General features: G+C 63.3%; 3 protein-coding genes across 9 annotated transcripts; 2 read left to right on the top strand and 1 right to left on the bottom strand.

Moving 5' to 3' along the window:
• Positions 1-538: 538 nt before the first annotated feature.
• VTN (vitronectin) lies at positions 539-5,899 on the top strand. 2 transcript variants are annotated; one of them, XM_015646374.2, is made up of 9 exons: positions 539-677; positions 2,325-2,472; positions 2,920-3,039; positions 3,506-3,778; positions 3,885-4,024; positions 4,268-4,424; positions 4,534-4,683; positions 5,254-5,526; positions 5,704-5,899. In XM_015646374.2, the coding sequence occupies exons 2-9, from the start codon at positions 2,346-2,348 to the stop codon at positions 5,820-5,822; spliced, it is 1,359 nt and encodes a 452-aa protein (XP_015501860.1). In that variant the 5' UTR covers positions 539-677; positions 2,325-2,345; the 3' UTR covers positions 5,823-5,899. The 2 variants fall into 2 exon arrangements, with proteins under 2 accessions (XP_015501860.1, XP_015501859.1); XM_015646373.3 differs by having other exon boundaries at positions 540-677; positions 2,330-2,472.
• An 84-nt stretch (positions 5,900-5,983) lies between these two features.
• Positions 5,984-10,595, bottom strand: KIF12 (kinesin family member 12). Of its 6 annotated transcripts, XM_015646367.2 has the most exons (17): positions 10,152-10,595; positions 9,795-9,860; positions 9,593-9,671; positions 9,390-9,511; positions 9,163-9,238; positions 8,908-9,042; positions 8,693-8,828; positions 8,365-8,456; positions 8,003-8,138; positions 7,798-7,916; positions 7,582-7,686; positions 7,237-7,496; positions 6,877-7,060; positions 6,687-6,785; positions 6,475-6,611; positions 6,242-6,378; positions 5,984-6,111 (listed from the first exon to the last, which is right to left on the bottom strand). In XM_015646367.2, the coding sequence occupies exons 1-17, from the start codon at positions 10,229-10,231 to the stop codon at positions 6,044-6,046; spliced, it is 2,031 nt and encodes a 676-aa protein (XP_015501853.1). In that variant the 5' UTR covers positions 10,232-10,595; the 3' UTR covers positions 5,984-6,043. The 6 variants fall into 6 exon arrangements, with proteins under 6 accessions (XP_015501853.1, XP_015501850.1, XP_015501851.1 ...); XM_015646364.2 differs by having other exon boundaries at positions 9,795-10,244; XM_015646365.2 differs by having other exon boundaries at positions 5,984-6,108; positions 9,795-10,244.
• Positions 10,596-10,715: 120 nt separating this feature from the next.
• SEBOX (SEBOX homeobox) lies at positions 10,716-11,694 on the top strand. The gene is made up of 2 exons (XM_015646212.2): positions 10,716-11,000; positions 11,125-11,694. Exons 1-2 carry the CDS (start codon positions 10,716-10,718, stop codon positions 11,371-11,373), a joined length of 534 nt encoding a protein of 177 aa, XP_015501698.1. The 3' UTR covers positions 11,374-11,694.
• Positions 11,695-11,838: the final 144 nt, after the last annotated feature.

Here is an 11,838-nt window from a genome sequence, read left to right as displayed (position 1 = left end):
TCAACCCAAACCATTCTATTCCACAGCTCTCCCTGTCCAGCCTGAGCTGGGGCTTGTCCTGCTGTCCCCATGGCCCACATCCCCCCATTGTGCCCGAGCTGCTGCTGCGGTGTCACTTCCATGGCAGGCAGGGACCCCCAGGCTGATTTTGTGGGACATTTCTTCAGGACCCTCTGTGACCAGCAAGGCTGGAGGTAAAGGGGACCAGGCAGTGTGGTGGTCACGGTGAGGCTGTGACCACCCTGGCACAGTGTTTCGAACCCGTTTGGTATCAGCAGGGAGCAAATACCCATTGCTTGGTGAAAATTCAGAGCAGCTCTTCTGGGTGGGCTCAGGATTTGCATGATAAAAGAGAGAGCAGAGGCAGCCTGGGCCTCTTTTGTTTTCTTTTTTCCAGGCCAGACGTGCTCAGGGCAGAAATGCTTAAATGCTTTGGGCATTTCTCGGTGTGCTGGGAGGAGCAGCTTAAATCCTTGACCCCAAAACCAGGTTGTTGCCAGGTCAGCCTGAGACTTAAATTCGAGTTGATGTTTGGATGTGACAGAGTCGCTCTTAATCCTCTCTGAATCCACTACGAGGGGACAGACAGAGGAAAGGGACATCATCCCACAAGGAGGGACAGCAGACAAGGCACCCCGAGCAGCACAGAACTGCGGGAGAAGCTCGGCACAGAACCAGTAAGGATTTTCCTGATAAATTATTGTTACTCAGGGGTAACCAGAAGGGCTGTTGCAGTGTAGAGCAGCAGGGTTTGCTGCCCGGGGAAAGCAGAATTCAAACCATTCCCTTAGGCTTGTCCTGACTATCCCAGAGCGCTGTGCTTTGCTTTGCCTTTAGTTCTGCTTTGCTTTGATTTTTGGGAGAGATTTCAGAGCCAGCAGCCTGGACTCTGGAACTGCAGCAGTTCCCAGCCTTGTCCTGGGGGGTCAGCCCCATTTCCCGAGTTCTCCTCACTGGCTCTGCTCAGCCCTTGGCCGGAGGAGCTCCCCCGGGCCCCTTTATCCAACCAACCCCTCTCCTGGGATCTGCTCCTGGCAGGGAAGGGCTCACTGAGCTTTCATGGGCCCCTGGCTGGTGACTGGGAGCCTGGAGCAGCAGAAGGGAGCTTTGTCTCAGCTGATCAGCCAAAGCAGCTCAGACAATGCCCAGCCCTTCTCCCTTAGAGCCTCCTTCAAGCCTGAGCCCTCGCAGGGCTGTTGTCCCCCAGGACTGGTTCAACAGGGACAGGACGAAGCTGTGCTGCAGCACTGAGCTGGGGCTGGCACTTGGGGACAGTGCCAGCCCTGCCACAGCTGAGGCCAGGGGACAAGGAGTGGGGTGAGGGCCACAGGAGAAGTTCTGCCCCAAAAGCCCATGTCTGGTAGCTGCCCTCAGCTCCGCAGGGCTTCCAGGTCGAAATGCCGGTCTCAAAACCAAATAAAGCTCTTTCCAGCAAGATGCCAGCAGCAGACGATGCCAGGAACTGCCCGTGTCTGAGCTGGCAGAGGAGAAACCCCTGGAGAAGAGGGTGTTCTGCTCAGGTTTCTCTCCCCCACCCCAGACCTTGCATCTCTTAAAGCTGCACCACTCCTGCCCAAGGGCTGGGACAGATCCCACGGAGCTCCTGTCCCAGCTGAGACAGAAGAGGCAGGATTGCTGCAGCCTCGTGTCTGTTTGCTCCTTGCCCCTGATTAAATAAACATCCCAGAGTTATCAGGAGCTGCCAAAAGAGCTGAATCAACATTAATTAGTAACCAAAAAGATTGGTTAGGAAGGGAATGATGGGAGCAAAATACACAGGCTTTTGTTTGCCTTCTGCAGTGAAAGCGCTGATGGCTCCTGCCCCCAGCCGCTCACCTCTGGCCTCTGGTCCCCACGCACAGAGGTGACACCTGCCCCATCCCAAGCCACCCTGCCTTGAGGCTCTCCAGGTCTGTTCCCAGCCTTGACACTGAGAAAACTGAGACCCCAAGAATAAGCCCTCCAAAATGATCATATTTTGGGCAAGTGTAAGCCCAGGGCTTTTCCCTTTGTCTTCTGAGCATTGCTCCCCCGTCTCATCTCATTTGGGTTTTTGTCTTTGCCAAAACAAGGCTGGGAAACGGCTGGTTGCTTTGAAATAAGTGCCTTAAATGTGGTTCCTGACTGTCCTGCTGTCCCTCCCCACTCTCTGAACAGTGCCCAACCTGCACCGGGGCTGGGGAGGAGCTGCTCACACTCCTGGCAGCCCTGTCCCCCTCCAGACATCCCCAGTTCAGCGTGGACTGTGGGGGAAGTTGGGTGGGAGATCATCTCTGCCCCTTTTCCCCTGCTCCGACCTTGGGCTGTTTGCTTTCTCCGTCCGGGGCAGGCTGAGCAAACAGTGGATGCTGGGGCTGTGCTGTGCTCCAGCCCTCACAGTCGCAGGAGGGCTGTGCTCCCGGACACCCAGGATGAGGCTGCTCTTCCCTGCCCTCGTGCTGGCCCTGCTCGCTGCCAGCCATGCTGCAGAAGGTGAGTTTCAGCCTGCCAGCCCCTTGCCAGGTGCTCTGGGGATGGGGCAAGAGCGGCTCCTGGGCCGGGTGGGGAGGATGGTGAGCGTGGCCACACTGGCTGTACCCTGCAGGATGGGGTTACGCTTATTTCAAAGCAGGTGGGCAGCACACGGGTGCCAGGGGTGCCTTGGCAATTCCCTGCCCGTCCCACAGCTGGGCTGCCAGCACGGAACTGTGACCATGGCACAGCCCAATCCGTGGCTCCCATCCCAGCAGGACCTAGGTGGGAGCAGGGCAAGGAGCTGCTGTAGCCCCGGTGATGGAGTTGACCATGAAGAGGTGGGGTACCCTCAATCAGGACATCCCCAAGTTTGTTGTCCCCCGTGGGGCTGGGCTGGGGGGGAGGCATGGGCCCCGCTGCCCCAATCCACATCACTCCTCCTGAGCTGTGGGGTGGCTTTTGCAGACTCCTGCGAGGGCCGCTGTGAAGAAGGCTTTGATGCAGGGCACAAGTGCCAGTGTGACACCCTCTGTGTGTACTACCAGAGCTGCTGCAGCGACTACTCCACCGTCTGCAAAGCCAAAGGTACTGTCCCCACGGCCACCCTCCTGGCCAGGGCACAGGGGGAACCGGCTGTGGGTGCTCCACAGCGTGGGGTCTGTGCTTGGTCAGCTCTGCTCTCACCTGTGTCCGTGGGGTGAAGTCAGCACCAGGATTTGCTGCAGCACATGGGGTTTTTGGCTCCTCACCATATGGGCCGTGGGACCCGTGCTGATTGGTTATATTGGATAGAAGGAAAAATGTCTTCACTGAAAAGGGTGTTCAGGCATTGGAATAGGCCCAGGTGGAATCACTATCCCTGGAAGTGTTCTAAAAATCTGTATTTCTGGCACTGGGGACATGGTTGGCAATGCTGGGTTAAATAGGACTTGATGATCTTAGAGGGCTTCTCCAACCTTCATGTCTCCACGATTCTATAAATCTCTGTTGCCTGGGAGGGAGCATCTCCTGCACCCAGACCAGGTGGGAACCAGCCTGCTCCCTCCTGCAGTGACCCGGGGAGATGTCTTTGCCTTGCCGGAGGACGATTACCTGGACTACAACCTCACTGTTGACTTTCCCACGGACGAGGTGCCCGTGGCAGACCCCACAGGGCTGCCCACATCCCCAGTGCTGGTGGAAACCACACCAACCCCTGGGGGGACACTGCCAGAGCAGCCTGACCCCACCACAGATGGGTCTGGGGAGCCTGAGGAGCTGTGCAGTGGGAAACCTTTCGATGCCTTCACTGACCTGAAGAACGGCTCCCTTTACGCTTTCCGAGGTACTTTGGGGACCTTCCCCAGGCACGTGGGACACGCTGCCATGCTGTCACCCTGTGCTGGTGTCTGCAGTCCCTCCTGCTGCCCCTACCTCTCCTCTCTTCTCAGGGAAGTACTTCTATGAGCTGGACAAGACCAGTGTGAGGCCTGGCTACCCCAAGCTCATCAGTGATGTCTGGGGCATCGAGGGCCCCATCGATGCAGCCTTCACACGCATCAACTGCCAGGGCAAGACTTACCTCTTCAAGGTGGGCTGCAGGGCTGGGGGTACCCCCAGGGTGGCCAGCACAGCCCCCCAAACCACCCTATATCCCCTTCTGGCACCTTCCATGCACCCACACACACAAGTGGTTGCCAGATACCCCAAATCCCTGTGGTTCTTCTGGGACCCCCAAGCAACCACAGCCTCATGATGGGGCTCCCCAGCATCCACTCGCTCCTCCTGGCAGACTGGGGGATGCTGTAACCCCTCTCTGCCCCCCACTCCCCAGGGCACCCAGTACTGGCGTTTTGATGACGGAGCTCTGGACCCTGGGTACCCACGGGACATCTCCGAGGGCTTTGAGGGCATCCCCAACAACGTGGACGCAGCGTTCGCCCTCCCTGCCCACAGCTACCACGGCAATGAGAGAGTCTACTTCTTCAAGGGTAAGGGGGGCAGCCCCCCTGCTCCTGGCAGAGCCTGGCACCACTGGGCACAGGCTGGACACCCCTCCAGTGCTTGTCCCCCACTAACAGCCTGCTCATCGTCTCCTAGACAAGTACTACTGGTCCTACGACTTCGCCCAGCAGCCCACGCAGGCCGACTGCGAGAAGTCCTCCCCCTCCACGGTGTTCAAGCACTACGCCTTCATGAACCGGGACAGCTGGGAGGATGTTTTCCAGCTCCTCTTTGGCAGCAGGATGCGTAAGGGCTGGGCCAGCCCCGGGGAAAGGGTCCCAACAGCGGGCACTGACACGGCAGGAGGGATGCAGACACACAGGGAGGAGGGAGCGATGCCTGGAAGCACAGATGGGCAGGATGAGCTATCAGGGCAGGGTGAGCCATCACATCCTGCCCAGGCCATGCACAGGAACCCCCCAGGCCACAGCTGCACCTCCCACAGCATCCCAAATCCCACCCTCACAGCCCTTATGCTCCACATTACCAAACCCATCAGCAGCTGCCTCACGCCATGGTGTCACTGCTGGGGACTGTTTATTATCACTGGAGCTGGAGATGGCACAGGAAAACCCCAGCCTGGGCAGGGGGAATGAAAGATAGAGAAAAGGAGAAGGGGGCTCAGCAGCACAAGGCTGACCCCAGCCAAGGGAGTGGGGAGCCGCTCCTGTGTCACTCACACGTCCCATCCAGGCTGGAATCCTTTGGAGCATTCCTGTGGGTCTCGGAGCGGGTGCTGGGTGTTCTCTGTGGGGCTGGGCCCAGCTCACCCCACACCCTGCTGCCTCTCTCACTCACCCTCTGCTCCTTTTGCAGCCGGGGCGAGCAGGCCGAGGTACATCAGCCGGGACTGGCGGGGGCTGCCCAGCCGGCTGGACGCTGCCATGGCCGGCCGCATTTACGTGGCCTCCAGCCAGCCCCGGAGGAGGAAGTCTCGCCGCCAGCGCAAGAGGTACAACCACCACCAGTCACTGAATTTGGGATTCTGGAGCTGGCTGCAAAACGACCCCGACTCAGCAGGTGTTGAAAGTGATGGGCTGTCGGGCTCCACGTGTGAGATGCTCCAGAGTGTCTACTTCTTTGTAGGAGGTGAGTCTGTCGGGATCTAGGAATGATGTGGGATCGGGGCTGCCGTGCCACGGGGAAGGCTCCTCTCTCTCTGCAGTGTCCCAGGGCTCTGGGATGCAGTGGGAAGGTGCTGGCAGTGAGGCCTGGCAGCTCCCCAGAGCTGGGGACAGTCCTGACAGCCACATCCTCTTCCCCTAGACAAGTACTACCGTGTGAACCTGCGCACCAAGCGTGTGGACCTGGTGCGGCCACGCTACCCCCGCTCCATCGCCCAGTACTGGCTGGACTGCCCCCAGCCTACGGAGGAGAGCGCCTGATGGGATCCCTGCAGCCACCAGCAGCACAGGCCCAGCTAGACAGAAATAAACTGTGAGCCATGCAGGCTGGAGGGCTCTGTCTGTCCATCTGTCCAACCGTTGTGCCGTGGTTTGCGCAGTCCTTGCGGTCCAACATCCCATGTCCCCGAGGGCTGTGGTTGTCCCCCCAGTCTGTGCCAGATCCCTGATGCTGGCCCCATCCATGCTGTGCCTGTGGCAGCTCAGATCTGCTCTGCCAGCCAGTCCAATGCCTCTTCCCACTGGAGGAGAGGGATGGAGCCGGCGGCTGCTGGTGGGGAGCAGCAGGGTCAGGTCTCCATCTCCCCCAGCATCATTCCACAGCCCCATGTGTGAATGGCTGTGCAGGGATGGGTGCCCATCCAAGGTCCTGCCTGGCCTCCCACCACTGCCCTCCTCACCTCTGGGCTCTGGCAATCCTGGCCACGGTGGGGCTGAAGGGATGACCCTTCCCTCGGGGCTGGGAACGCGCTCAGGGCCTGGCAGCTCACGGTGCAATGGGTGCTGCTGGGACAAGCTCCTGCTCCTGCCATGGCTCCTGCCATGAGGACACATGAACAAACCCTCACCTACTGTCCCACCACCCCCTGAAACTCCAGGGAATTGCAGCTGATGCCCAAGGAGTGGCTCTCACCGCTTCCTCTGGTGGGGCTGGGGGTGCCCTTGGGGCTGATGGGAGCCAGGCAGAGCTGTGTCCTCCTGTCCAGGTGACAGCAGACCAGCACTTCCCTTGGGGGGGACTGGCTGTGACAGGGGGGGCTCTGGCAGCAACTGGGGGTGAGCAGAGCGGTCAAGGTGGCTGTGCCACACCTGTGCCACCCCCTCCAGAGACCCCTGGGACTGTACCTGGAACATGGTGGCATCAGCTGGCACACATGGTGGCATCACAGGGCAGCACTGTGGGCACCCTTGGCAGCTGGGGTGGCTGGAGGCAGGAGGGAGCTTCTGCAAGAGAGGACAGCAGTGGGTGGGTGGTCTGTGCATCCTCACTCTGCCGTGGGCAGGATGACTGCAGACCCCAGCCCCCCAGGCTCACCGGCAGCCGGGGGACAGAGCTGGGTGTTGTGTCGGGCCGCCGGTGCCTCACCGAGCGCCTGGGGGGGACATGGAGGGTGCGGGCACTCCGGAGCAGGGGCTGGCTGTCACAGCAGCTGCGGCTGACTCTGTGGGATGGGCCAGCTGGGATGTCACCACTGAGCTCTGGGGACAGATGGGGCTGCCTGGGGAGCAGTGAGGAAGCCCGGCAGGACATTGGCAGCCTCCGGAGAGCCCTGCCCAGCCTCACAGAGTCCCTGAGGAAGGCTGGTTGGTGCAGGGTGCTGCCCAGCCAGGGGCTTTGGCTGCCCTGTCAGCCCCTTGATCCCCTATTCAGGGGTCCCACACAAGCCTCCCATACCTCATCTGCTCGTTCTCCACCACGAAGTCCCGCAGGAGACCGTAGAGGCTGGGCCAGGCTGGGGTTCCCTCTGGTGGGAGCTGCCCTGCAGGGCCGTACCTGTCTCCAGAGCCCGCACATGCTCTTGGAGGGTTCCCTGTGACCTCCCTGCTCCTCAAAGGCACTCTGGGCAGGCACAGCTGCTGGCGCAGGGAGAGGTTTTCCAGCTGCAGGGCATGGATTTCCTGCTCCAAGGTTTGTAGCAGCTTCTCCCGGGACACCTGGCAGGGGTGGGGGGATAAAGGGGTGGGTTAGGGGGGTCCCAGCGGGGCAGAGGAGCTCAGAGGGGTTCCCTGTCTGCGGTACCCTGTTGGCCAGGGGTCTGGTGGTGACCCTCCGTGCACGGCTGGCGTAGTGCAGCGTGCTCAGAGTCTCTGAGAGGCAGCGTGAGGACGGGGAGATGCAGGCGACCTGCCAAGGAGGAAGACATGCATGTGGACTGTCATCCAGAGGGTCACCATCCTTTTCCAGCCCTCCCCTTCACGGGGTGAGACCCCTGCCCAGCCTCCTCCACGGTTTTACCATCAGGGTGATGCCCGAGCCGCCCAGGGAGCGAGCCAGCAGCCGGGTGAGCTTGCTGTCCCGGTAAGGGATGTGCGTTCGCTTCCCTCGGGGCTTGGCCAGCAGGGAGATGCAGTGTCCTGTCGGAGGACGAGCCACAAAGGATGTGACAGGGCTCTGGCGGGGGCCAGCAGGGCTCTCCCAGGGCGGGTCCATCAGCTCTTACCCAGCGCCAGGAGGCTGCGGTTGATGCTGTTTGCCTCCACGGAGAGCTCCCCGCTGGAGCCCGTCTCCTTCACCCGCTCGCTGCCAGCCAGGTCCACGAAGCACAGCGTGCCCTGCTTGCTGGGGCAGGCGCTGGCCTGGAGAAACCACGTTGGAGGGTGATGCTTTGGCCCCTATCACCCCTCCTCCATGGCCCACAGCACTGTCCCGACTCCTGGATCTTGGACAGCATTCCCGGCTGCTCACCCCAGCCCCACTCGTGTATCCTTGAGGAGAGGATGCCCCCACACCGTGGGGCTGTTTGCACCCCGGCTCTGAGCCCGGAGCCCCCCAGCCCGCCCCAGGAGCAGGATGCGCGCTCACGGCTCGGCTGCGGATGTGGATGGTCAGAAGAGCGTGGCTGCGGCTCGAGTGCCTGTTGAGGGCATGTGCCGAGGTCCGGCGCCTCTGGGATCCTGCCGGGGGAGGAGCTGATTGTACGACACCTCACATCCCAACGCCACAGCATCCACTGCCCACCACCCCCTGCCACACACGAGCCTGTCTCGGCTCTGCAGCAGGACGGGGAGCTGCTCCTCTCGGCTGCCATCAGAGCACCACCAGCCCTGGGGACTCTGTGGGGGCTGAATCCTCCCATCCCGGGTCTAGCACGCCCTTAACGTGTCCCAGCCCTGTGCCTGTGGCTCAGCACCTTGCAGGAGCAGGCTGACGATGGCCTCCAGGCTCTCGAATTCCACATTGAGCTGGTTCTCCACGTAGAAGCCGCGGGTTTTGCTCCAGCGCAGGGGCAGGGCGCACGGTGGCCCCGGGCTCAGCAGGTCCCGGATCTGAGGAGATGGAAGGCACCGGGGGAGCTGGGCACAGGGTGCCACCAGGGCCGGAGCCGGCGGCTGGGCAGGTATTTACCTGTTCGTTGTAGATCTCCAGGTAGGAAGCGCTGAGAGCCAGGTCAGAACCACGGCTGCGGCTCTGATCCAGGAGGCAGGTGAAGGACCTCTGCATCAGCCCCAGCAGGGCCGGGGACGCCGGCTGGGTCTCGCTCTGCAGAGATTCCAGGATGGTGAGCGGTCACATCGGGCACCCACCCGCTCCCAGAGCCCATCACCGGGTGGGAAGAGCTCATCCCATGACCAGGATCAGGTCAGATGGTCAGCGTTGTACCTGGGCGAGGGGTCCCATCAGGGTGTAGGTTTTCCCCGAGCCGGTCTGCCCGAAGGCAAAGACGGTGCAGGAGAAGCTGTGGGAGATGCTGAGCGTCAGGCACGGCCGCCGGCGGTGGCACCGCGATGCCACCTCCCGACACAGCCCCGGCAGTGCAAAGGCGCCGGAAAGGCCCGGCGTGGGGCGGACGGAGGGTTTGGGTCTGCGGGGGCCTCTCCGGGACTCACCCATCTATGGCCAGCTCCACCAGCTGCCTCATCCCGCTGCCCTCGAACACAGCCTCCTGCGAGGCGCCGGCGTCGAACACGGCGCTGAAGCCGAAGGTGGCATCGTGCCTGGCCGCGCTTACCTGGCCGTGGGGACAGCGGCGGCTCAGAGGGTGCCGCAGCCCTCCCCGACCCCGACACCCCGACGGGGAGGTGACACTTACGTGGACGGCACCGTCACCGAGGCTGTGCACAACTTGCTGGTCACCTCTCCGCGTCTCCGTGCAGGTCAGTGGCCGGACCCTAACGGTGGGGTGTGGATGGGGACACAGACGTGTCGCTGCATGGGGACCCTGGAGAGCCCTGCTGTGACCTCGTCCCAGGCAGGGAGGTTCCTTTCGTCTGAGCCCTTCCGTCTCCCCTTACCTTAACACCACTCTCAGACGCGTCTCTCTGCCTTCCACGGGGCCCTCCCGCTCCTCTCCAGGACTCCTTTGGGGGACAGAGGGCAGCAGGGTGGTGGGTGCTCCCAGCTCTGGGGTCTGCCCTCGGGACCCCCGGTCATGCTGCGCTCGCACCGTCCTCCCACCTCCACTGTGCCCCGAGGCCTGGCAGGGGACAGAGCTCACTGTCCCCGCCATGTCGCCGCAGACGGTCCTGTCCCCCCCAGCCTTTTTTGGGGCGCCACCCGCCGCTGCCTGTATCAGTCGGGCAGTCACTGCCCAAGTCCTGCTGCTCCAGGACGGGGTGTCCCCTGTCTCTTCTGTCTCCCCGAAAACTTACGGTCTCTCCTGGCCTCGTGGGAACGTTCTGGGCCGGGGGTCCGCCTGGGGGTCCCCGCCCCGCTCCCCCTCTGGTTCCATGCGCCCCCCAGCACCCGGTGCTCGGGGTGCCCGCGGCGCCCGGCCGGTCCCGGCGGGAGCCACCCTCAGCCGGCCCCGGCTGCCCCGCACAACCGGTACCACCGCTCCGGTTAAACATTGACCGGTGCCAGCCCTGCGGGAGAGCGGCGGTCGCAAGGCGGGGGAGGGGGCGCAAGGGGCGGGTGGCAGGTGGGTCCCCGAGCCCTGGGATCCTCACGATCCCCACCGTGCCCCGACGGCGGCACGGGGGAGACCTGTACGAGCATCTGGTGGGGCTACTGGTCCCCGGGGATGCTGGGGAGTCAGTCGGGGCTGTCGGGGCTCTGCCATCGGGGGCGCGGAGCTGGGACAGGCACCGGGAGCCCTTGGGAAGGGTTGGGGCGGGGGGGACAGCACCGCCCGCTCGGGGCGGTCCCAGCCCGCCGGGGGGGACCTGGGGGAGATAAAAGCCGGGGCGGCGGAGAGCCCGGGGGAGCCGGGCAGGATGAGCGCGGCCCCGGGCACCTCCCGAGCTCCCCAGCCGCTGCTCCGCTTCCCCGACGGGGCGGGCGGGCCGGGCGGCGGGCGGGCGGCGGGGGGAGGCGGCGCCCAGGGGCCGTGCCCCTGTCCTTGTCCCTGCCCGGGGGGGCCGCGGAAGCGGCGGAGGACCACGTTCAGCCGGGGGCAGCTGTCGGAGCTGGAGCGGGCCTTCGCCGCCGTGCCCTATCCGGACATCGCCACCCGGGAGCGCCTGGCCGAGCTCACCCAGCTGCCCGAGGCCAAGATCCAGGTGAGCGCAGGCGGGACCCTCCCCTCCAGCCTTTCCTCCTTCCCTCCGGGGGCCCCCCTCTCCTCGGCGGGGCCACCCTGTCGGGGCGCTGTCGTTGTTTCACAGTTCCCCTCGCCCGTCCCAGGTCTGGTTCCAGAACCGCCGGGCCCGCAGGATCCGTAGCGCCAAGCCGGAGCCGCCACCGCTACAGCCGCTGCCGCCGCCCGGGGAGCGGGGTCCCCCAGCGGCATCCCCCGACGGCAGCATCCCGTGCCCGGCCCCTGCCCTGCCGCCGCCGGGATCCCACAGCCCTGCTCGGGGCCTCCCCACCTCGCTGGGCTCCATCTCCGACCTCATCTACAGCGCGGCCATCACCAACCTGGGCGAGCCATAGCTGTGGCAAGGACCCCTGGCTCTAGGGACCCTCCTGGCACCGCGGTCCCCCCAGATTAGCGCCACAATTTCATCAGGGTGTGGAATTACTGCCGGTCCCAAAGGCCCTGAAGATGTCATCCAATATCCTAAATGCGGGCGCAGCCACAGCAGGGGCAGCTCCCTATCAGCCCCCTAATACCGACTAATCTTTTGGAAAAAATACCTTAATCTCGGGCTGTATCTACGGATGATTGTGGCGCGGCCGCCCCTAATCCGCAGGCACGTTCGCAGGTGCTGGCAGATCTCCCTGGATCGGATATTAAACCATGTTTCCAGGGGGGCTTAGCTGCCATCAGAGCATTAATCACTGTGTCTGGCCCTGGCAGAGAGCCCACCCGGCAGGTGTCCAGGTCCCCAGGGCCTGCCGTGGGTGTCCCCTCCCTGCTGTGGGTGCACCGAGCTGGCTCCACTCTCTGTCCCAGGG

Source organism: Parus major, chromosome 19 (genome assembly GCF_001522545.3).
Source record: "Parus major isolate Abel chromosome 19, Parus_major1.1, whole genome shotgun sequence".
In the NCBI taxonomy this organism is placed as follows: domain Eukaryota; kingdom Metazoa; phylum Chordata; class Aves; order Passeriformes; family Paridae; genus Parus; species Parus major.
The sequence above is the reverse complement of the archived record's forward strand: the minus strand, read 5'-3'. Positions and strand labels throughout refer to the sequence as shown.

Excerpts from the sequence above, each read along its gene's own strand:
- VTN (XM_015646374.2), top strand. The coding sequence starts at position 2,346 with ATGCTGGGGCTGTGCTGTGCTCCAGCCCTCACAGTCGCAGGAGGGCTG. Across the intron at positions 2,473-2,919 it reads TGCCAGCCATGCTGCAGAAG|ACTCCTGCGAGGGCCGCTGT; the intron begins GTGAGTTTCAGC and ends TGGCTTTTGCAG. Across the intron at positions 4,425-4,533 it reads GAGAGTCTACTTCTTCAAGG|ACAAGTACTACTGGTCCTAC; the intron begins GTAAGGGGGGCA and ends ATCGTCTCCTAG.
- KIF12 (XM_015646364.2), bottom strand. The coding sequence starts at position 10,009 with ATGGCGGGGACAGTGAGCTCTGTCCCCTGCCAGGCCTCGGGGCACAGT. Across the intron at positions 9,512-9,592 it reads TCGGTGACGGTGCCGTCCAC|GTAAGCGCGGCCAGGCACGA; the intron begins GTAAGTGTCACC and ends CCCCACGGCCAG. Across the intron at positions 9,239-9,389 it reads GTGGAGCTGGCCATAGATGG|CTTCTCCTGCACCGTCTTTG; the intron begins GTGAGTCCCGGA and ends CATCTCCCACAG.
- SEBOX (XM_015646212.2), top strand. The coding sequence starts at position 10,716 with ATGAGCGCGGCCCCGGGCACCTCCCGAGCTCCCCAGCCGCTGCTCCGC. Across the intron at positions 11,001-11,124 it reads TGCCCGAGGCCAAGATCCAG|GTCTGGTTCCAGAACCGCCG; the intron begins GTGAGCGCAGGC and ends CGCCCGTCCCAG.